The sequence below is a fragment of the Pteropus vampyrus genome, unplaced genomic scaffold (assembly GCF_000151845.1).
Source record: "Pteropus vampyrus isolate Shadow unplaced genomic scaffold, Pvam_2.0 Scaffold384, whole genome shotgun sequence".
NCBI lineage: Eukaryota > Metazoa > Chordata > Mammalia > Chiroptera > Pteropodidae > Pteropus > Pteropus vampyrus.
In genome coordinates, this window is record NW_011889165.1 from 784,805 (window position 1) to 809,694 (window position 24,890).

At 38.0% G+C, this 24,890-nt stretch overlaps 1 protein-coding gene across 11 annotated transcripts in view; it reads left to right on the top strand.

Annotated features, from left to right (window-relative positions):
* NPAS3 (neuronal PAS domain protein 3) overlaps positions 1-24,890 on the top strand; it is an 839,700-nt gene that overhangs the window by 586,323 nt on the left and 228,487 nt on the right. For all 11 annotated transcript variants that reach the window (XM_023523216.1, XM_023523208.1, XM_023523210.1 and 8 more), the window contains one exon: positions 10,951-11,040. In XM_023523216.1, the coding sequence (XP_023378984.1) occupies positions 10,951-11,040 (90 nt within the window). The remainder of the gene's footprint in view (positions 1-10,950; positions 11,041-24,890) is intronic.

The window sequence follows — 24,890 nt, forward strand, 5'->3', positions numbered from 1 at the left end:
TAGACTGTCATTCATCAAAGGCATTGAATGGTAAAATGTTTCCATTTTCAAATTATTTTTGTTTTAACATATCTTTAGCTACTTAAGTCAAAGAGTGGGTAAATGGATCATTGTGCACATTAGAATTAGACTGAGACTATTGATTCAGGGTGTCTAGTGAATGAATTATCAATATGGCCAGCTGCAAATTTCTTTTGGAATTACTGTGAACTTGCACATCAGTGCATTTGAATAGATCATGCATAACCTAGATTACTGTTACAGTGAATCCTTTGTAGGATGTACAATGTTATGGCTATTATACAACTTCAGTAAACCACGTGGCCCTGAGTCACCGAAAATACTTTATCTGGTGATTCCATTGGTGTGTTAGGTGATACATCCTGTAAAGCTAAAGAAGATATGTGATGTTCTGAGACATCCTGTGCCAAATAGCCCCAGACAAAATGAAGAGTAAGTTAGACCTGCCTTGCAGGCTCACACTATGTGCTGCTTAGGAAAAAGCAGAATATCAAGCTCCGCCATTCTCTGGCAGGTTCTAGGACGTCAGTTACTGGCCTACGACTTCACTAAAGAACCCAAGAAAGGGGACAATCCATGCGATGATAGTACTCCTGGATAAGAGGGAAAGGAAAGATTATGTCTGGGCAAAAACTTGTGACACTACCTTCTACCCTGGGAAATTTATATGGTGGCATTGTTAGCTCCATGAAATGATTCCTCCCTGCTTGGTAATTAAAAGAGCAATGTGGGCACCTCAGAATATATTTACATATAACCAAGTATCCAGGCATCTCAAAATTTATAGAACAGATTTGTTCCTGAAAAATTGACCGTTTGATGACAGTTTATGTAGTGATCTAATCTGCCCTTTAACATCCATGATGCATTATTCTAGTAAAAAACTTTGACTTCAAAATAAAACAGAACTATATCGTTAGAATATTTTTCAGCAAATTTGAGGAAATTTTAAAATGTTTAATCAAAAATTTAAAGGAAAAAAATCATCACAGTGATTGACTCATCAGTCAAATAGCTAAAACAGAATAGTTGAGCGTATCATTTTCACTGCCTCATATGGTGGATCAGAGACATGGAGATGGTAAGCCCAGTAGTTCCATAGTTTAGATACATTGTCTGCCTTTAAATCATTGACATATCTGATTTTACCTTCAAGCCAGTCTCTTTAGACTTTATCTTTGCATTTCTGTTATACTTCTCTATAGACAACTTTAGTCCCATGATTCTTATGACATCTCACTGAGATTTTGATTAAAGCATCTTTTGATCCAGGAAATTCAAATAATAAAATAGCCAGTTACTGTTCAGTGATGGCAATGAATTCTCTTCCAGTCAGGATAGCCGTTGAATTAGATTGGAAAGAGAAAGGAAACTCCAATCTCATTTTTCATATTTAAAAAAAAAAAAAAATTCACTTCAGTAAGTCAGTAGAAAATACCAGAATTTAATTTTCTTCTTTACTAATGTCTTTATCCCACAAAAATTACTCACAGCTCTTCTACCCCAGCCCAGCCCTTTCACTCTGTTCCTGAATTGGACCACAGCAGAAGCCAGAATATATAGCCAAGCACCACTGCTTTTATTGCATGTATTTAGACTGTCACTTAGTGTAAACCTAGCAAATTTGATCCTAGCAAATTTCATATGCTGAACTGCTTTACTTTGAAGGATACCATCTAGAGATTCTCTGAAGAATTCTTATGACATGAGTTATTATGCAAGTACGTTACCAAACAAGAAAAATCTACAATCTCTTTTGCTTCACATATATTAAACAGACATGTGGGGATAAAAGCAGAAGCATTTCCTTGGAGCCCTTAATGAAATGTGAGCTCTATGGACAAGTGGTGTACGCTGGTCCTTCTCACCAAGACTTAGTGGCCAACTATGAAATGAAAGTAGAAGGTCAGCAAAGCAGCTGAGGGCCATAGCCAGTGGTAAACCAAGTTGTTTATCACAAGACCATCTAGGACCAGGTTCCCAATTTCATCAGAATAATTGATTTTCACAGACATGTGTAGCTCCGCTTTGTATGGAGCTAAGACAGTGAAGCAGTATAGTCTCTAAGTACTTGAAATGCACAGAAAACCAATACAAATATTTCAATATTGTAAGACCCAGAAGAGGTGCAATTACTTGAAAAAAATTTCAAAAACAATCCTAAGCATTGTTGATTTCTGGAACTAAATGCAACTTTCTATTATTAGTCTGTCATAGTTATAGCTTTATGTCAGTCTAGTAAAAATTAATTATATAAATTATATATAAAATAAAGAACCAAGAGTCTAGTTATAATGATTTTTTTCTGAAATTTAATATAACGGTTTTCATGACCTAAGCATTTTCCCCAACCAGAATCTCTATAAACTACTGTTAGAGTCAATTTGGACTACCATGACAAAATACCATAGACTAGGTGGCTTAAACAACAGAAATTTATTTTCTCATAGGTCTGGAGTCTAGAAGTCCAAGATCAAGGTGACAGTATGGTAGGATTCTAGTGAGGAACCTATCGCTGGCTCGCAGACAGCTACATTCTTGCTATGTGCGCTCATAGCATTTTCTGGGTGCATGCCCATGGAGAGAGATGGCTCTCTCTTTCTCTTTTTATAAGACCACCAATATAGGATTAGGACCCCACCCATATGACCTCATTTAACCTTAGTTACCTCCTAAAAGCTGGCCACGTTGGAGATTATGGCTTCAATATATGAAATTGGGGGAAACATAATTCAGTCGATGCCAACTATATTTGTTACAGTCAAGTTCCTTTCAGTACAAATGTTTTTAATACCTTTTCCCTAGAGATACCCATAAATGTTTACTGAAATGAGACTTATATGAATGTACCAGATTACTATCTCAGGTCTCTAAATGGTCTTTTAATATGCTAAATTCATTATAGCATTCTTTAATCATTGTTACTACCCCTGACACAAACTCCTTATGTAAAGGAATATATGTAGAAAGTTTTCATTATTTTCTCTTAAAGAGACTGTTTTTAAAGTTCTCACCTGCCCCATAAACAGTCACATCATAACCAGCCATAACAGAAACAGCGATATGAGTCTACCTTGCATCATTGACAATCTACTGTCAAGTAAACATGAATATAAAATAAATTTCTATAAAATCAGTCTTATTTTCACATTGACTTCTATATAAAATAGATGTATAATACCAGAGCCAGAAAGAACAAAACCCTAAGTATAAATGGAAAACTATGAGATGGGGCACGGGGTCAGTGTGCTGGCCAGCCCTGTGGCCTGCTCACGTCTGGGACTCACGTCTTGTCCTGGCAGTTGCCTGTTGGGAGGTGTGGTTCTCCTATCATTTTCTTAACTGTGAGGTCCTTTCTCCGCTCCTAGACATTAGCACCTTGACTGTACATTTACAAATTCCCAAAAGATAGATATGTGAAGCGATAGATGTGTTAATTAACTAGATGGGAAAAACCCTTTCACGATGTATATCACATCATCACAAAGTACACTTTAAATATCTTACAATTCCATTTGTCAATGATACCTCAGTAACGCTGAAAAAAGATACAAATTCCATCAGTCCATGCCTTTTCCATCCCAACAACAGCATATTAGAGGTGTGAAGCTTGGTGATATCAGACAGTGGTCCCCATGGTGTTTTGACGGTATCCTAAGCTGGAAACTGCCTTTGCCCTGTGGCTTTTTGTTTTATAATTTCTAGCTTGACTCATTATCTTAGTCTCAGATCCACAAACGAATTTTCAAGAAAGCAGCTCGTGAGTTGGGTCCTCTTTGAGCTTTGTGAAACCTCAGCTGGCACCGGCCTGGTACATAGTAAGCACTCAACAGGTGTTTTCTGAATGCATCACACTTAAACAGTCCGAGCGTGAGAATCGCTTATGTGGAAAGAAATGCTGGAGGAAGCACAGATTTCCAGCAACTACGAAGGGGTGTGAAACAACTAAAATACCCAGCAGGTAGTCCCAGCAGCAGCAGGAAAAGGAGGGTCCTTTCTTACATCTACCACATACTGATGTGTAACATTGGACAATGTACTTAATTTCCCTGAGCCTCAGTTTTTTTTATCTGTAAAGTAGGATTTAATAATACCTGTCTCACATTTGGTCTATGTAATTTGCCTGACAAATGTTAGTTTTGTTCCTTTCCTCCCCTCTATGGTGAATATTTGAATGAACTGAGCATTGTTGAAAACATCCTATAATATAATGTGATGGCATATATTATATATTTTATATATAAGAGTATGTTTTATATATATACATATTATATATATGATATAATATGACCATCCTCTATTTTCTAGTAGTGCGTGATCTACAGAATAGGATGTCCAAGAAACAATTAATATCTGTTCTTTTCTTTGTGTTGTTTTGTATAATGCAGACAACTTTAAACACACCTGGAACCCTGCGTGTGACCAAGCGCCATGTGTAACCAAAGCAAAGCAGTGACATTTTTAAGCCTTTTGGTACTGTTTATATTACTCCTGCTGACATGGAAATTCCTTCTTTAACTTGAAAGAGAACTCTGAATTCAAAGGGAAAGGTGCACAATAAGGAATTAGCTCCTGGTTTCAGAGGAGCCTGTGTTTCAGTATATTATACCACATGCACAAAAAGGAGATGTTTTAATGTTCCAATGAATATTTGTGCCTTAGAATAACTTGTGGGAATCCTCTCCTTGAGGCAAAAAGTGCTCGTGAGCAGCAGCACATGGTCACTTATGCCTCAAGTGGAGTCCCACTGCCCCAGGACAAGCCACAGATAATGTGGGTTCTGCGTGCTGTCCCTGGTGGCTCAGAGACACAGACACTTCTGATTCCACCAAATGCCAGACACTGTCTTTATACCAGAGCCTGTTGTCCATTTGGCTGGATGTTCAAATCAAGAAATCTACATCCCTCAAGGCTGGATGTAAGGCTTGAACTAGCATCCCAGAGAAAAAAAGGTCAGCACTTTGATACACAGCTCCCACAAAATGGAATTTTAATGAGCAGAAGCAAAACCTGATCTCCTTGCTCAGAAAGCAGATGTCTTTGTTCTTTTCATGTTTTAACATTTCACTAGCTCAACATCTCCCCTTTTACGCTGGTACCTCTTCTCTAAGAACTGAGGAGAGGCCGTCTGTGCCTCTCTGCGCTGTTTTTTCACTCAAGATGTTTGGATTTGTGTGTTTTAGGAAACTGTTAGGAAAGGTGTGTTGAGGCATCAAGATTGATTGTTCTGGAATTTTTTTTAGTGGGAAAATAGTCAAATTTTACCTAACTAATTGAATTTGGTGTTGTGATTAGGGAACATGTGGCTTTTGGTACATGATAATATGACTTGTGCTGTCCTTCATGTTATTGACTCATTGGGGTGGGGAGTGGCGGGTAAAGGAAGAGGCACAGGAGACAGACAGCTCTGGGAGATTCTTAAGAGTTAAATAAAAGCCCAAACCTTTGATGTCTGCTTTTATCCACTCTGAGAAAATATACTTAACTTAGATTCCTGTTTTTTTAAAAACAGGTTTCTGTTTCTGCACAGTGCTTAATTGTTAAAACTCAGATTGCAAAGACAAAATTTGGGAAGCTTTTCTTCCCCATAAACAGATACATGTGGGTACTTCTGGGCCACGTCCCAGGCTCTCCTTGAAGTAGCTAGGCGTCCACATGTGTGTGCGTGAGCGCTATAGCATCACCTCCTGAGTGCAATCAGAGGGCAATATGGCATTTTAATGAGCTCTATCAAAGTGTTATTGTATCCAGAGGCCAAAAAAATTAAGAAAGATTTTTTTCTTTCTAACTCTTTTATCTGCTGCCAAAACAGAGTGGAAAGATAGGTATTGGAGCCTTGTCGCGCCTCTCCAGGCCAAGCTTCATTCATGGCTTATTCACACAGCCTTACACGATGACGGAGGTGTGCTGCAAGGGCAGACTCAGTTATTCCTGATGTTAACCCATTGCTCAGGTAGCAGAAGCAGTTTTCTCATACAGACTCCGTTATTAACAGCAAAGCCATTTTAGCTGTTATAAAATACTTGTGTCTAACGGCTGGCAAGCATTGTGCTCAAATTCATGTTCTGCTCTTTCCGTAAAGAATTATGTCTCAACAATTAAAAACCCTGGATTTGAGGGGGGGTGGGGAGGGGAGGGTGGTTGTGAGTGTTAGAGACTATATCATGGACAGGTATTTTCTCTATAATCTAAGCCTGAATTAGAAGAACATCACAGATGCACAGTGCATTAGACGTGGAGCACATGCATGAATTTAAATCACGTATATCTTACTTTTTTACTGATGTAATTGTGAAATATGTTCTTTTTGCATTCATAATTAGGGGGTGGAACAGATGGTGAAAGCTTAGTTTAAAATAATCTGTCATTAAAATAACCTAGCCTACTGGTAATTCTTCACTCTAACTGGAGTTAGGTCATAGGGAAAGAGTTTGAGGTGATTTTTTTTTCTCTTCTGCATTAGAATGTAGAAGAAAGAACCACTAATTTTAGAGTAGTGATATACATGAGAATTGTCCCTGTAAGGACACCATAGTAAGTTTCACTCTGAAATTTGGCTACACTGGAATACGCAGGAGAAAAAGAAAGCAGAGATAAAACTACTTCAACAAATATAAATCCATTTAGCACAATGCATTAAACATTAGTATACCTTCCGTCATGAAGCTATAGTTAGTTTCATACCCTGCAAGGAAATAACTTCATCATTTGACAAATACTGTTAGAGGCACTAGGCTTTTGTGGTTAAGAAACTATGCCTTACACTTTATATGTTACACTGATGATAGGGGATATAAATTATAATTACAGGCATTATTATTCAGAAATGCTGTAGCTCCTGACATCTGTATCCAAGCCTCATTCCTGCATGTGTACCTCATAGACTTACTGGGATGTGACAAAGGAAATCACCTATCAGCCCCATTGTGATGGCTTAAAACTGGTTTTAGTAATAAGAAAACTGTCTTGATAAAGCAGCTACTTGTATGCCTTTAAAATGTCTGTTTTACTATTTCTTCTAAGATTTTATTCTCCATCTGCTTTGAGGAAAGCAGATAGATTTCAGCATGGCTTTATAATAAATCTTCTCAAGGAGGGACTAGCATTAACATTTGTGTAGGTTCTTTTTCATCTTAATCCAACCTTAGTTAATAATCAGAAAATTCTACATACTGAGTTAGAAGATGTAATTAACCCTTTGACCCCAGAATTTTAATTGGTGCCTGTTGAAAACAGTGGGCAGTTAAAAAAAAAAATTAAAAAGTAGCCTGCAGTGATCGAAACAGCTCAATGTATAGTAACTTTCTTGATTTAAAATTTTTAAAAATTCCACAGAACTTTCAGATTAATCACATTTGGTTCCCAAGAATAACTGATTGAAGATTTGTTTCCTCTTCCCACCTTTTAACATTCATGAAACCAGTATTGATGCTACTCTTAACATTTTTCTAAGTGGCAAAATACAGCTAACTATAAACAGGGGTCACCCTGAATGAGAAGGTAACGGCTGTGTGAAGAGCGACCTTGCCAATCTGCTGTAGACTTGGTTTCATATCCCATTCTCTATTTACAAGGTAATCAAACCTGAGTTATAGACATTCATTTCACATTGTAGATATAATTGACTGAAATGATAAGCATAAAAGTGAAAATTAACTAACCCGTTTTGTTTTGTTTACCTGTATGATGACAAACAACTAATCTGAGTAGTTGTTTTTTTTCCCCACCAAATTGGCTGTTATTTTTAATTGAATTGACTGGATGCTTTGTGTCATGTAGACATAGACTCGTTTTAATCTCACCAGGAAATTGGAACATGTGTCAAAGCCTCTATTTTTGCCAAACAAAACTGGCCAGTTCTTAGATCGCCGCTGTTTAATAGCATCAGATGTTTAGCCTCCAGATATTCCTTTTCCCTGCTATAGTGTCCAGACCACAAGTATTTTAGTAGGTTCATGAGATATGAACCTAAGGTTAAAAAAATTATACTCCCTTCAGTGAAAAAGTAAAGGATGTGTGTCGATGGCAAATGAACAGCACTGGGTATTTTGGAAGACTATGAAAGAATCCAGTCTAACTCTGATCTTCCAAATGTCAGGAGAGACCCCAGACTATGTTAGACATCTGTGGCATCAGAATCTGCAAATAATCTAATAGCTCCATAAACAACTCTTGGAAGAAATCATTGGCATCCCTCTTAGTCATTCTAGCATGTGTGATATGAGGGAAAGAGCATTAGGTTAGGAGGCAGAACTGGATTTACTAAGCCTTGTCTGAGCAGTTGTTAGGTGCTGGCTAGATAAAGTTCAATAAGACATTGCCCCACTGTTGAGAAATTCAGTCTCCTTGGGAGTTGAATAAGCCAACCGGGACCATATAATGTTATAAATTCTTAAATAATATTGGAGTACAGCAGATTTAATCCTGGTTCTGCACTAGCTGGCTGTATGATCTTGTCCAGCCACTTAGCCTCTCTGTGCCTCAGTTTCCTCACCTATAAAACGAGGGTTTAGACTACAGATTATCTCTATGCCATCTCCATCAGTCCTTTCTTCTGCTCCCAATCAGACTTCACATTGTCACTTGTCCCCATTAAAGTTCTCTTGTGATCTCTCTCTGTGTGTCCTTCTAATCTGACAGTGGCATTTTAAGGTTTGAGAAGATGGCTTACACAAATCTCTGTTATTGTATAACCAACCATGGCTAGTAGGTTGAATGGAAAACCTGACCAAGGCCTTTTCTCCATGAGGAAGAAGAAAAAGTCAAAGCCAGGAGAGTCTTAATCTTCATGAGTCATCCACAAGAGACATCTTGTTTGAGTTGAAGGCATGTTGAAATGAAATCCTTTTCAAACTTCTGCAAAGGCAACTTCTCTCCCTTCTGCACTGGTTCAAAATAAGTTTCCACTGTACCACACTGTGAGCTTGAAAGGTTGGATCTCACTGGTGAGGGTGACAGTTCTGTCAAAGCTAAGGAACCCAGTTCCCTTAGATAATATTTTGCTCCCTATCCCATAGCTGGTTCTACGAGAGATATTATAGAGCAAAAGTGATGAGGTGACCTATATGGAAGTGACTTATAAATTCTCTTGTCAGCCCATTTCCCATTTGTCTCCAACTCCTAATGAGAGGATTCTATCATTTGAACAAATCATTCAAAAACAAGTAATGTGTTTTAAGAAGTTATAGTCTGACTCTTAATATAAATATTTTGACTTAAGAAATGCTGTACTGTTTATTTTTTCATTAATGTACACATACCAGTTAGAGAATCTTTATTTTTAGTGGAAGGTAGTAGAGTTATTGAATCTGACTATGATTTTGAATCCTAACTCTTCCACTTACCAGAGACAGGCATGTTGCCTACCTTTACTAAGCCTGAATTTCCTTGTATGTAAAATGTAGATAATAATATAATTACCTCAGATGGTAGTTGAGAAAATGAAAAGAGACAATGAACGCAAACTGCTTAGCACACACATATTGCTTAATAAATGTAAGCTATTATTATTGTGCTATCTTAACCAAACTCTTGTTTTTCATGTAATTTGCTTTTATATGGAGCAATACGATGTGACTTTTGAATTGTTTTTAGAACCTACTAAATCAGAGGAAGAGGTTGAGTGCTACCCACAGTTTCTGACCAGTAGGTCTATGAAAAAGGATCAGGAAGGGTGGAATCTGAATTTCATATATACATATAAATATATATACACATATTACCATATGTATAGATACATATACATAAATATATATATATTTTATATATTCATATATAGCTCCAAAAACAAGTTCAGTATTTTAAGAGACTGAAATTACTGTTGAGAGTTGAGGCAGTGCATTTTTCTAATTGAATTTTACATGCTTCTTCCACGTTTCAATGTTTTAAAGTTATGTCATTAATTTAGTGTTGCCACAGACCTTATTCCCATTGTGTTTCTCATACATCCAAATTCACCACCTCTATCGATACTAATCTTTAAAACTTCGTTTTCCATGCAAACGGTACCTGTGCAATCTACCTGCTTAAAAATAAATAAATAAAGCAAAACAAAAGACATGAGGATGATGAAAGATACAACATGCACTTGGATTGCAAGAATTTGAAACACATTTATTCTCATTTTGAGTGTTTTATAGCAGTTGGAATCCATGATGATTTACACCACTCATCAAAACTGAAAAAGCAGCCCCTCCTTTTGCAAAGCGAAGTAAGATTTCAGGAGTCACAGATGATGTGTAGCATTCTTTTTTCCTTTATCATTTCTTCTTTTGTTTCTGTTTTAGGAGTCATAATAGAAAGCTCTATTACAATAAAACTTTAATACAGAGTCTTTGCAGAAAAAGATTACAGTTTGTAAGGTTTCAGCCTACAAACACCAATATATTTCACCCGTAATATATGGGCTTTTCCTATTTGTTCTAACACAGTAAGCACTGAGAGTGAGGAGGGCATAATCCTTTATTAATTAGTAAATTATCGATGTCCATAGTAGCTCAAGTGGTGATTTTACTTGCTCTTCCTGTAAGAACCCTTTTTTCTCTCGTTTCATTACAATTTCCATTCCAGTGCAGCTATTAAATGGAGAATCTTGCTGCTTCAATCTCAGTACCTACTGAATCCAAAAAAACAAAGGCAACATCTCATAAAATCAGCATGACTTGATTTTATACATGAACATAATATATCTTGATCAAAAGGACAGGGACATAAGGAAGTCGCTGAAATAAAGGAAAGCTTGTAATCTTAATTGAGACCTTTAATTTGTTCGTGTATAATGCAATACTAAAAGGTCTTAGGACCATTTTAAACATGAAAGAAAAAAATGATCTTCTATTCGATATGTGTTGCTTTGTATCAGATGCCTTACTAATTAAATCTCCTTCATATGTATTTACTAACCTGTTTATGTATGTATTTTTTCTGCAGTCCCTGGATGGCTTTGTATTTGCACTAAATCAAGAAGGAAAATTTTTATACATTTCCGAAACCGTCTCCATCTACCTTGGCCTCTCACAAGTAAGTAAAACTATTTAGATTCTTGGCTGTGATTGTGAAGCCTCCTTGAGCCTCCTGCTTTTTCCTTCCTATTCTGCTTAGCATGAATTATCAAATTTATTCTTGAATGGTTCTTCCTGTCTCTTCTCACAAAGTCAGTGGGAAAATTGTATGTCAGTTTGGAACGTTCAGAATAAACTTGTGCTCAAAAACTTGAGTCTCCCTCCTTGCCCGCCCCTCCCCCTGACCCCAGGATCATTATTAATTTATTGAGAACAAATGAAGTTTCTTCCCTCAGTTGTTTTGAACTTTGGAACCTCTGTGCCTGATAGGAGAGGGACACAGTAATAGCGCTTCCCTTGTGTCCTATTACTGGATGTTTATGGAGTACCCTGCATTATCCTGGGAGCTGACACAATGACAGGGAGTCATCTGGAGTCAAGAAATGCTGAAAGAGACCATTAAAATGTGTTGCAGGGAGGGTTCCAACAAGGATATATTTTGCTGCTTTTGCAAATGCTTCCTAATGCTGAAAGACAATTCGTAAACTAAGATAGCTTTTCATTATTTGCAGTTTAATTACTCACGTGAATCTGTCAGCGGTTAAAAGAAAAGAAGGTGGAAGCAAATGGGGCACGGGACAAAATCCTAGATGTTAGTTCTCAATATTCCTCTGGAACACGAAACTTTTACTTCCGTTAGATCCCAAGACACAGGCTATGTCTACAGAATGCCAATATACCCTGAAGAAAAGTTTACAAACCAGCTAATTATCCAGATGTTTTCTCCATAAAAGTGCTGAACATCTGGATATTTGTGCCTATACAGGTGATTGGCTGAGATTGACCCTTTTCATCTGGTGGTTTGGCACAAGGAAAATGCAGTCTCCATGGGAGGGATTTTTTTTGTCTGTGTGATGATCTGCCAGATGGATAATCTACTCCTCATTTAGTTGCCCCTTGGAGCTAAAGATAGAGATAAGATTTGTCTCTCTCCTCTTAAGCAGGACCCACTCCACCCTCCTTGCTTCTGAAAGTTGGCACTGTTCTAAGGGGGGCCTCCAGCACGGCTGGAACCTTTTGGCTATTAGTGAGTTTGCTGGAAATCAAGACAGACATGGGAAAATAATAAAGAGAGATATTTGGCATTTGAGGAGGGTTGGGGGAGGAGAAGAAACACTGCCAAATTTGATTATTTACTGTTGAGAATCCAAGTGAGGGGTCCATTAACTTTTCCTTGAAGAGCATGTGAGCAATTTGCTAGTGTATAGAGTAATTCTATTTTATGTGGACTTCAGGAAACCAAATGACAGAAACTGTGCTACTGTTAACTCAATATTAGTATTCTTGCTGAAGTATCTCATTGAAATCTCTGGTTTTGTAATTGCCTTTAATAGACTTTAAGCCTTATCTTAATCTGTTTGGGACATAGTATTGGGAATCTCCAATTTTGAAATTAGTGTGCCACCATGTTAATACTGTACAGAACCGGAAACACCGCTGTTTGTTGTTCTGCAGTGCCATATTCATCTGTTTTATGCAGAGTATCCAACAAAGTTTAATCAGCCAGTGAAGAAGGATGAATAATTAGTTTAAGCAGGTAAATGCTAATTAGGGGACTCCTGAAAAGCATCCATTATATACTAGCTCAAAACACATTTTACAGCCCTGGTTAGTGGTGTAATCCAAATTCTGTCAAGGCAACTGCATTTTCTGTAATTGAGATGTGTATGTTTGCTTTGCATAACAGATGGCTCTGTATGCTTAGACTGATAGCTAGGAAAATAATAATTGCATTATTCTGGCCAAAAGAATATTAGCTCTTGGGTTTTGGCCATTTCAGTCAGTCCTCCTGCCAGCACAGCATATGCACATATATGGATTGGATTTTCAAGGAAATTGATGCATCTGGAATAGTGTGGCCATCTGAAATATCATCTGTTCAAGAAAAATTTGGCTTTAACCCTGTGCTGGTTTCTCCTTAAAAGCAGTTTATTTCACTGCTTCTCTACTGTAACATTAAATCAGTCTTTTCCTAAAATCTGAGACATATCATCGAGGTTTCTGCAGAATAAAGCAGCTGTGTATAGACATGGTACTTAGCTGGCAACTTCTGTGCAGTCATTCCCTTCTTTTATGTGTGATGGGTTTTAAAGTGCCTATCAATAGTCAGCATTTTGACTTCCCCGCGGGCAGACGCTGGCTGCAGTGTGCTGTTGCCCACTGGGTGGATGTGTTCAGTGTTGCCAGAAATAGTCAAATATGCAGGTGGAGGCTCTGAGATACAAGACAGAGATCTTCCTTTGGAGGCATTATGCAAGTGAAATGGTAAAGGGTAAGTCACTGGAAGTGTTTTTTGCATATACCAATGTATGTATTTAGCATTCAGAACTGAAGTTTAAGAATAGTTCTGGGTTAACATAAAAATAATCTGATAAGAGCATGGTATGTTTTTAAGTGCCCAAAGAATGAGAGGATAAATAATCTATGATAATATTTTGGGAAGGGATTTCCAACGCAGTTAATCTTCTAAGTCCTAGTCAGATAGTTGAGATTCCTGAGACATCACCCTTCCACGTTTCCTCAGCACCCCGTTTAGTTATAGGGATGCAGAGTGGTCATGGGTGACATACAATGTAAAATGTACTCAAAGTTATTAAGTTAATACTTAATCTTTTACACACACGCACACACACACCCACACACACACCCTTAATTAAATGCAAACCAAATGCTCTGCTTGTGTCCTATAACTTTGCTTTAGAGATCAGTCCATCAAATTCTAGACAGTGGTAAGGAATCTATAAAGTTATGGTCCCTCATTTCCTTTTTAAATAGTTTCATTAAATAAAGACTGCATGTAACTGTATCATTAAAGACTTAGCGACAAAAAAAAAAAAGACCAATGAGATTATTGAGGAATATTGTGAGCATGATAGTTTGTTAGAGCAGAGTTGTGCCTGCATTTGTAACTCAAGATATTCCTTCCTCAGTTTTATTTTCTTTCAACATGTAAATAAATATGGTGGCTTTAAAACGGCTTATGTTCAAGAAAGAATTAGGATTCTTTTTTGGCTCGTGAGAAAACTAAGTAGATAAACTTCTGCTGAGCTCTGTTGTGTAGCATGAATATAGAGACAGCCAGAGTGTAACAGCTCCTGGTGTCCAGCGTGTGTGTGGGTGTGTGCGCGCCAGTTATTCTCTGTAAAATGTTTTCATGTTGTCATGATGACAGGAATGAAGTGATCTATGATGATGTCTGAACCTCCTCAGCAGTCCTTTTGACTTTGCCAGACAGATATTTAACTTAACATCCAAGATGCGGTTTCAGGTTGTAGAAATACGCTGTTGACTTGCTTCCCTTGGTAGAAATGATTTCCAGTGACTCACCCTGAGGCCTTATCTTAAAGGAAGATCCCTAAACGTTGATGCAGAGTTCAGTTTACATGGAGATTAAATGACTTCTTCTACCCGGTGATGGCCTTCAGAGCTACTCAACAGAACTCTGCTCTCTAGCTATAATGGAATAGGCAGAAGTGAAAATGAAGAAAACAGTGAATTCTCTAACACTGAAAAGGTAGCAATGATATGTAGCCAGCTTTCGTGAAATCTCTTTCAACATGTAAAGAGCTTAATCACTAAGAATCCAAAAGAGATTTTATATGATAAAAAACATTTCTAGTTTGATATAGGATTTAAAGTTTAGAAAAATATTTATTTGTTGGCTTATACCCTCCTTTTTTTTACAAAGGAAATAGCTTACATAAACATATACAATAAAAAAATAATGGCAAAACAGAACCAGGGAATAAGGGGAAAAGTTAACGGTAGGTAGGTAATCTTTTGCCACAGAAGAGGACACAGCAGAGGCTTATAGGAACTGTTCTAAATGGTCTGATAAAGCTTCAGATTTAGCTAGGCAGTTCCTAGTAACCAAAGCAAAAAGGGAAGTACAGCCAAACATTAAAACTATGAAAGCATCACTTCTTAAGGACAGCAAAAGTTTTTCTGGGACAGAAATAGAAAAATAAATCCCAAATACAATTTCTGTAGGGGTTAATATGTGGATTATAACATATTGATTTGCTACAATTCGAGCACACATTTAGAGCGAGGCTGTGATGCCCCACATACCAAACGGGGACATACGTATTGCAAACCTCATAGGCAGGCAAAAGATCCTTTCTGTACCCCACCTCAGCCATTGTGTCAAAGATCATTTTGAGAGTGAGGTTCTGGTATCCGGGCCCCTTACAATGGCATTGACGAGTTTGATGGTCTATGTGCTTTTAAATCAGCCTTCGCTATTCCATACACACGTCCTGCATTTTATTTTTTAATACCGATGAGAAATTTAACATTATAGTTGCCAGAGGCAGAGGACAGTGGTCTCAGTCAACCAGAGGATAAAAATGGACTCATAGCTTTTAAAAACATTTTTCCTTGAAAGTAAGGTGAGAGATGATGATTATTTTGATACATACTTATGCCGGCAAAATATTTTCAAGTTAACATAGAGTCCTATTTAAAATAAAATCAAACTAGGAAATTAACAGATTTTTATGTTGTGATATTATTAGAAAATACCCTGCAGCCAGCTAAGTCCTCTCTTGAAATGCATTCTAATGCCACTCCCCCCACCCCACCCCTCCCTTCATTCACCTCCAGGGCCCAGCTTGCATATGAGTCACTTCCCTTTTTCTCATTAAGTCCCCATTCTGGTAGAAGATACTTCCTTGCTGTTGTAAACCAGCCAAAAGGTGGCCACAGACAGGGTTACAAATTGGCTTGTATCTATCTAGGCAGCTTGCTGAAAGGGGCAGGGTGGCTGCAAGTATAGGAGCTAATAGAGGTGAAGGTGAAAGGGGTAAATGGTTGTCGTAAATTTGGTCTCTTTTTTTTAAGCCATGCAGATGTATTTACCATAAACTCCTCTCCCCATCCTGTCGTTTATCTCCATATTTTAGATTTCTCTGCATTCGTTATATAGAATGGCAAATAAAATTACAGCTACAGCACACAAGTACAAGGTCAAATAAATGACAGAGCTCAGTCTATTTGTGAAGCTATTCTGAAAGGGAACCATGGTGCCAAATGTGGTTTATTTGAATAATAAAGAAGAATTAGATTCCCCTGATAACTTGGCTGAGGGCCAATAAATCACTGGAGGTTAAAGATGCTTTGCAACTGCCATGTCTTTCTTTTGCTTTTCCAAAGTGCAAACCTCAACTCTTTCACTCTGTTTTTCAATGCAAATCAAGTTGAGGTTAGTAGGTGGTTAATAGTCTTGCTTCCATGCTTGTAAAAGATATATATATTTTTTTTAAGCGGTTTTTTTTTTTTTTTAAAGCCAGCATTAGCTTTCCTTACAAGTTATTACTCTTGTTTGGCATCATCACATCCTAGATAGCTGGAATATAAAGACAAAAAAGGATTATTTCAACACAGCAGAGGGCTTATATTAATGGATCCACGTGTTAGCATTTTTTCAGTTAGTGTTCTAAATTTATATAATGCTAGAATAACCTGGCTCCCTTTAATGAATATACATAGCCTTCCAAATATTACTTTTTAGCCCCACTCTGAAGCCTTTTGAGTAGGCATACCTTAATTGTTTTTCAAAGAAGAAAATGTATAATTTTCTGCAGCTTGTGTGTTTTCTTCCCCAGCAAGTCTGCATTTTTCTCCTGTACTAATCATAAAAAGTTCATCACTTCTGAATATAACAAAGAAAAATGCCCTTTTGAATGTGGAAGCTCTGAGGGTTTAGAGACTATTGAGAAAATATAAGTATCAAAATAATTCAGAAGCAGTACAAGGCACAGTGGCACATTATCAATTTACAACATTTAAATTGATAAATGCTCGGTGGTGAAGGCCTACAAGGGCACTTTGAAAAGCAAATAGCGACCTGGTGAAGAAATTGATTTCTCCCCACACCCCCGAAAATGACTGCATGATGCATCATTTGACTGCATGCTGTCCGAGTGCTTGACAGAGATAATCTCAGCAATCCCACGGGTGACCTTATCGTTCTCACCAGGGCAACTTTGTCTACGTTCTGACTTTGTGCATGTCAAGGTTCCTCCTGGCAGGATCCTTGGGGGAAAAAGTTCCTCTGTTCGATCCAGATATTGAACTGCTCGCTCTTCCCCGTTTTCCTTTCACCCCACCCTTCCAAATAGGCAAACACGCCTCTTTATTTCCTCCCTAATTATGAATGAGCCAGGCAGAACACCGCAGCTCTGCGCTCTGTATCTTTGTTGAAGCTTGTTACCCTTTAGTTCACATAGTTCTAGGTGATAATCTATGTTAGCAGGGAGCTTTTTATCGGAAAGAGTAGAAAAATTCTCTCATGTTCTCCTATACTGCTTCCCCATCTTTAGCAAAACGAAAAAGAACTAATCAGTTTCTTTCTTCCTTGTACTTGTAAGGTTTTTTTTTTTCTCTCCCCTGCAATCTTTACTCAAAGCCTTCTGAAACTATTTTAATCCATGCACTTTAGTTTCTAATCTTGTTCCCTTACCATCCAGTGATTTTAGATGTTTCTCACGTAACTTTAAAATTATGTAGTACTGACATAAGGCCCAAATAGTACGTCACCCTATGCTTACAGGGCTGTGCATCCCAATGGCGGCCTCTATTTTGATGTAATCCACGAGGCTTCATCAGAACCACTGGTGTTTAGAAAATATTTTTCTGCCGGAGAGGAATAATTGACCATTTCTTTCTGCTTAAAATTTTTCTGTTGATATATATAGATGTGTGTGTGCGCGCGCGCCTGTCTATTTAACCGTAATCTTCCTGCCACACAGCTTGTCGTTGATAATTACAATTCTTGATTAGCCACTTCTTGAAAGCAGCAAATACCCTGCCTAGTTTGGCACCCTGAAGCTACAGCCCCCACTGGCTTTGACACCCTCAGTTCACCATATTCAACCCCTTTTACCTCCTTCTTTCATCCACAACATTAATTCTGAGTGAACAAGACGTGCTTCCTTGCTTTTGACAAGATTTGCTGCAGTCTCATGCGACAAAAACCCAACACTCATTCCAGATTCAGAAAGTAGGATTTATAACAGCATTTTAATTTAATGTTGGATGTCGAACATATAAAGAGATCACAGTAGTACTAGAGCTGAAAATTGATGCCTTTTTTATTAGTGTCCTCTCAGAAGTGGGTAAGACGCTGTTTGTGCAATGGAGCACAGAGCAGCACAGTCAGATGAATGAGGATATGCTATCTGCAAGGAATCATATTTCAAGCCACTGTCGGCCTCTATTGATGTGCTCAGAGTTGAAAGGTTATGCTAGTAAATGCCATCCGAATTTCCAGCATTAGAAATCGGTAGAATAATCTGCTGGTTGTCACTTGATGCTCAGCCTAAATGCACTGCATGGGGATGTTTTACTTATTTTAACCCCAAATTAATTTCTTATTACTAGCACATTTCTTTCTCTCTTCCATGTTTTCATCGGTCCTCAAATAGGACTGATTTTTAACAGGCCTTTCAGAGTAAACCAAAAAAGGAAAATGAAAGAAATTTGTGTCATCATACATGAGCGTTATATTCTTATTTATTCCTTCGGACATATTTTACCAGGCACTGAGGCCACAACACACCAAGTCTGTATGCAAAGGGAGCGTTTCCACTTAGACTGAATCACAGTGTCTCAAGACAATAAAAGATAGGCTCACCAATTTCAAACATTTAATTTGAAGACCTTTCACATTGCTTCTTAATTTCCGGAGTTAATATGACCAAGAAAAAAAAGAAAAAGAAAATGGAGTGTCTACATTTTATGGAATCAGGAAATCTAAGTCAGAAAACAATACTTTTTGAGGAGCTAGGTTGTGTTATTCGCATGGATAAAATAGTGTTTCCGTATTCATTTTTAAAGTAGAGCACTGAGCAAAAGTAAGATGGAGAAGAAAATTTAGTCATCATTCTAAGTCTGTAATTTATTCATTTTTAAATAATGAAACGGTGTTTTTCTGAATTAACCCATGTATTATTCATGCAGGCATTGGCAATGTAATGTCCCCAGTTTTCTGGAAAGCACTGTACATTTCTTTGCCTGACAAGCAGCATTTTCTATATAGTATTAATTTAATGGCTTATTTTATTATGCAAAGTTGGAAAGTAAAGATAATTTCTGTCTATAATGTGGTACTTATATAGGCAATATATGCAAAATAATACCTCTGCACCTAGGCCAGCTATATCCTTCCTCAGTTCACCTGGCCCCTGTGAGAGTGATGAGCAAATGCAAACTGCTCATATAAAGAATAAGAAATAACTTGACCTCCTGGGAAGGAGGTCATAAAATCGTTAAATTCATGTGAAACCCAAATTTCATTTCTACACACACACATTCAATCCATATTGGGTTTTAGCTCTTACATAAGAAGACATGGTTTTCATGTCAGGAGTAACATGGCAACAATTTCAGTGATAATTTCAGCTGGAATATAATAACGAAATTGACTTTAGGTTTTTGCATAAGTTCTAGAACCAGGCTGATAACCTGAAAATCGATGCTGGTTTTAGACATCAAATGCCCTGTGACTTTTTATTCTTCTTATTCCCTCTGTCCCCTTTAGATGACAGTCTAGAGATGCAATCTCTTTTTCCTAAATAGCCATTTTTAAAGAGGCCGATGGCGATTGTTCCAAGGACTTAGAGCATCTTCAAATGTTCATGTCTGTATACACACATATATAAATGTATAAATTGGTTTCTTCCTGATTTGTTTTTGCGTCTACTGCATTTTTTTCTACCGATATAAATAATTTACAAAACGATTCACTAAAACAGTAAACCAGGTTTCCTTTGGGCATCTCCTCCCCCTTTCAGCCTCCTACAACTGCAAATTTACCATATTCAATAATAAGAGAAAAATTTCTTCCAATGCTATTAATTTTTAATGTGCTGGCAGATTAAATCTATTACTTTCAATAACTATGCAAACTTTTTGAGAGCACAAGAATGTGCACAGAAAGAAGTTTTCCCTGGGAAGGAAAAAAAGTAGTTTGAGATTGGATGTGTTCAGGGTAAGTTAAGGCCCTTGGTGGAGGTGACAACAGAATACCCGTGTGCCAAGTGTGGCGTTTGGTAAATCTCAGAAGTATGTCAATAATACGGCATTTGGATGTGAGGTAAAGAATCAAAGATTCCATTTAGCTTTTCTTCTCAGTTTTGGTGAAGCCAGCTTTGTCTCAAGCAGCCTCCTCTCTTTTGCCCCCTCTCCCCAGTAGGAGCATTGTTTCGGAACCACTGGCAATCCCTTTCAGCAATGCTTTGCCAAGGAAACAATAGAAAATTGCCTCTCGATTGGGGAAGCGCTAAGGCTTTAAGGCGCACACTCACAGGGCACAGTTTCCCGAACTTCTGAGTTTTCTTATTCTATAGTCTGTCTCGACTTTCAGATCTATTCTTACTATACTTTATTAGATGCTTATTTCCGATTAATCAAGGTCCCTGATTGTTAAACTTGATACTTTTTGGAGCCTAAAGATACATTTGCACCAAATGTACCTGTCTAGGTATAGGGGAGAAGCTGAGAGATTTTTCAAGAAAACAGGAATGGTAGCATTAGCTAGGATCTTGTTCTCTCCCATGAAGTGTACAGGCTTGCTTTGCTTGAAGAAATGTTGAGGCTAGCAAAATTGCAAAATGACTAAATGAAGATTATTTATATTACGAAATATTCCTTTAAGTGGTGAGTTCCTTTCTTACCTTTAAATATCTATGCAGAGTATCATTATCTACCTGACAAAATCAAAAGGGGGCGAAGGAAAGGGAGAGAGGCACAAAAATTAAAGTGTTCAGAGACATTCCATTTTAAGCTTAATCCGAAATGACTATGTGGAAAATGAGATTCTGTTGGCAGACAACTTTTGAAGAGCAAGCAGGGATCACCACTCCCAGTAAGCATGGGAATCTCCTCAGCCTCCATCGCCAAGTGTAAAGGGAGCGTTGTTTGCGACCTGGTCATCTGGACGAGAAACGTGGTCAGACTGTTAGTCCTGAATCACTTCAAACTGCTGCACAGCAGAGGTTTGGCATGTTTGTGATGTCCTGTGTACATGCCTGTGTGAATTACAAGTCTGCGCATCCCTCGGGACAGAACATGCAAATTCAAGGAAAATAAGAGGTGAGACTGGAACCAATTCCCTGAAATTGAAAAAAGGAAAAACATAATTTTTCCAGGTCATTAATTAAAATTGACATCGCAGGGTTTACAAAGACCAAGAAAGGACCGTGCCATTTCACTACGTTTCAAAACCTTTTCACTTGAGCAGACAAGTAAATCATGCAATTACCGGGACTCATTCAGCTCTTTAGTAAAAACACAGGCCTGCAACCTTGGATGTAACGCACATTGAAATGAGAAGAGTTAAACCGAAGATATTTCTAAAATGTCACAACTGCTCTGTGACACTGGATGATATGTTTATCCATTCATTATCACGGAGAACACCTGGGGCGGTGCTCAGGAAATCAGATAGTGCCTTTTAAAATAATTATAAGAGAAGCATAGATTAGCAAGCTGAGGGGAAAATAGACAATCCTGAATCATGATGTTACTAATTTTGATCTGTTTGGGGGCATCAGCTTCCAAGTCACAACAGTGTAATAACTGACTGCAACTGTCAGCAGCACTGAGGAGAGAGAGTGCCAAGTATGACTATTTCTAAAAAGCAAATGTTTTCCTGGAGATGAAATCCAAGCATTCATCTTCTGTTTATAAAATCAAGACACTCCGCGGGTGGCGTGTCTATTGTCGGTTTCTGGCTTGATCCTTTTGTCTATTAGAATTTCCGTCTTTGGAGAAGCAAGAGAAAGCGCACTGGACTGGGATTCGGGACACCTGATTCTGGTCTCGCCTCTGCTAGGAATCAGGCGAGTGTCCTTCGAGAAGCCTGGATCTTAATTTCTCTTAAGTGTAAAAGGAAGGGGCAATTTCTCAGGTTCCTTCTTCTTTAAAATGTGTGCTCTCTGAAATTCATTCAGCACTGGACATTTTATCATAAGCACTAGCGCAGGGTGGGGGAGGGGAGCCTGAGAGAAGTAAGACTATTTTATTTTTAACCTTCAAAGGAATTTAGTTGAGCAGATGCTACCCTGAACTAGTCAGAGTAGAAAAGAAATGATATGGCTTTTAAAGGGCACATCTAGCATATCTACCAGGGTAAAGTAATTCTGGCAGTGCTTCAAAGGATATAACTTTTGATGGTAGAGTAGGTAGGCTATGGAATGAAATCACATATGGCAGGCTGTCAAAGTCTCCTACACTTTCAGTACATTTATATAAGTGCAAATGGAGGCTGCTTAGACGGAGTCCCTAGCAATTTCCTGCTAAGACTGCTTTCAGATTATCTGATATTATTTGACTAAATTATCTCTGTAGAAGCCGAGGACAACTTTTATGATCAAATATTTTGAAATTAGTTTTTCTCGTTGGCAGATTATCTGAAATATGAATTGCTCTCGTTTGAGCACTCGAAATTGAAAGGCTGTGGTAATAGCAATTATATAAAAACAAGGGCACTGAAGTGCTGTATATCACGCTGAAGGGAATATGTTTATAGGTCAGTGATGTCAATAACAGTAGTTCTCCCGGATACCTCGTCGTTACCCTTTTATTCTGGGCTATGCAAAGGACAGATTGACTTTCTTTTTAACAAGGTATTTCATTTTTGCAAATACTGATTTTGCTGACCCCAGACGTTCAAACATAGACATTATTACATTTCCCAAACCTTTCATAGGGTGTCGGAGGATCTAAAAAATACGAACACACTGAAAATATATAGAATTCTAAACAATCCTGAGGTATTGTTATTCGTATGATTGCCTCGAGTGTCCCTGATGCCTTCTCTGCGAAGTGTTCCTATCGCTCTGTGAAAACTTTTCTGTTCATATTTATTGCTTTGTAATGAACGATAATTATAACTAACGTTCACTGAGCCCTTACTGTGTGCCAGGCATTGTTCTAAGCACTTTACTACCATTAAAGTTTATAATCCTAAATATTCTTAGGTACGATTATTATCCCCATTTCTTAGCAAACTGAGGCTCAGAGAGAGGTTAAATAGCTGCCCAAAGTCATACAAGTAGGACGTGGCAGAACTAGCATTGTAACCCATCCCACCTGACTCCGAAGCACTAACTGTTTAGTGTTATGGCTACCTGCCTCTGGGAAGTTTTAGGTTAATTGACAGGTAGAATTACTCAAGGTTTATGAGTTAAGAGAAACTGAGACTTGGCGGAATTAAGCACCCTGCTCAGAACCATAAAATAGTTTTTCTCACAATGTCAATGCATATAAACGAACTTCTGTAAACGTTGGTAAAGTTACATGGAGATATCCCCCAAATTCTGATGTTTGACATTATCAGAAATATTTCAAGATTCAATAGCAAAGCCCGGCAATCAGTAATAAGGGTCTAAACCCAAGATACCCATGACATTTGCCACACATTTAATATGCATTCATGCACGCCAGCATTTAGCCAGTACTAAATGATCTGCATGTGCCCAAAACTGCTAAAAACTGAGGCCATTTATAACTAAGGTATAGCTTCTGCCCTCAAGGACCTAGTGTCTTCAATATGCCGTAGACATGATAACAAAGCTATAGTGACCTACTTATAGCTGATCTCAGATAATTTAGTGAATAACAAATGTCACATGTTGTGAAAAAGAGATGCACTACAAACCACAGGAACAGAGGAAGTGGGTGACTAACTCTGCCTGGAGAAATTTGCAAAGGATTTACCAAAGAAATGACATCTAGGTCAGGTCTGGATGGGCATTTTCCACGTGGAGAGAGGAGGTGGTATTCCAGGCAGAGGCAAGCGTGTTTGCAAAGTCCTTTCTTATGGCAAGAGATGTGTCTGGAAAGTGAGGACTGGGCCAAGTTGGAAAAGGTGTCAGAGGAAGTTAAGGAAATTGGATTTTCTTTGTTAGACCCTAGGAAGCCATAAAATGTTTTAAAGGGAAAAGTGAAATATTAGATCTGTGCTTCAGGAAAAAACATTCTGGCAAAAAAAAAAAAAAAAATTAGAAGATAGATGGCATCTTCCCATTAAAAAAAGATAAATAGTCCAGGGAAGAAATAAAAAGAGAATTACAATAGGACACACAAGTACAAATAAAGACAAGAGGATGGATTTGAGAGAGTTTTTTCAGGGAAGATCAATGCCCTGGTGACTGATCAAAGGTGTTAGAAAGCAGAAGGAAGGGCCTTTTTAAAACTTAGCTCCAATTTAGACATGTGGCATTTGAGAAGCTTGTGGGACATCTGTTGAATAAACAGGATTCAGAGCTTATGAGTGAGCTTGGTTCAAAGTTGCAGGTTGGGAAGTGGTTAGCATATAGATTGTACCTAGACCCAAGGGCGATAGATGAGATTACCAAAGAGAATTTGCAGTTCAGGAAGGAGGGAATGGGGGCTGCTGAGAAGGCAACCTTGGGAAGATCCCAGTTTACTGACAGGGAGAGGAAGAGAAAGCAGCATGTAATATGAAACACAGATGATCATAATGTGACCTGGAGAGTCTCTTCCTCAAGAACCATGGGAGTGGTCATTAGGAAAGTCAAAGAAAGATTTTTCAGAAAGCGTGTGATCAAGTGTCCAAAAGTTATAATATTATGATTGATAGAAAAAAGCCATGGCACCCATCAGTTAGATGATTACCAGTGGTTTGACTATCATCAGTTGCAGTAGTGAAGGCTGAAGCCAAAATGCCGTGGGTTGTTGCGTGAGAGGTACAAAGGTATTCAATGAGTTTCAGTCTCTCTTCCAAGCAGTTTAGGGATCAAGAAGGTGGGTAGGGTAAGGGGAGAGTGACGAGTAGTTTGA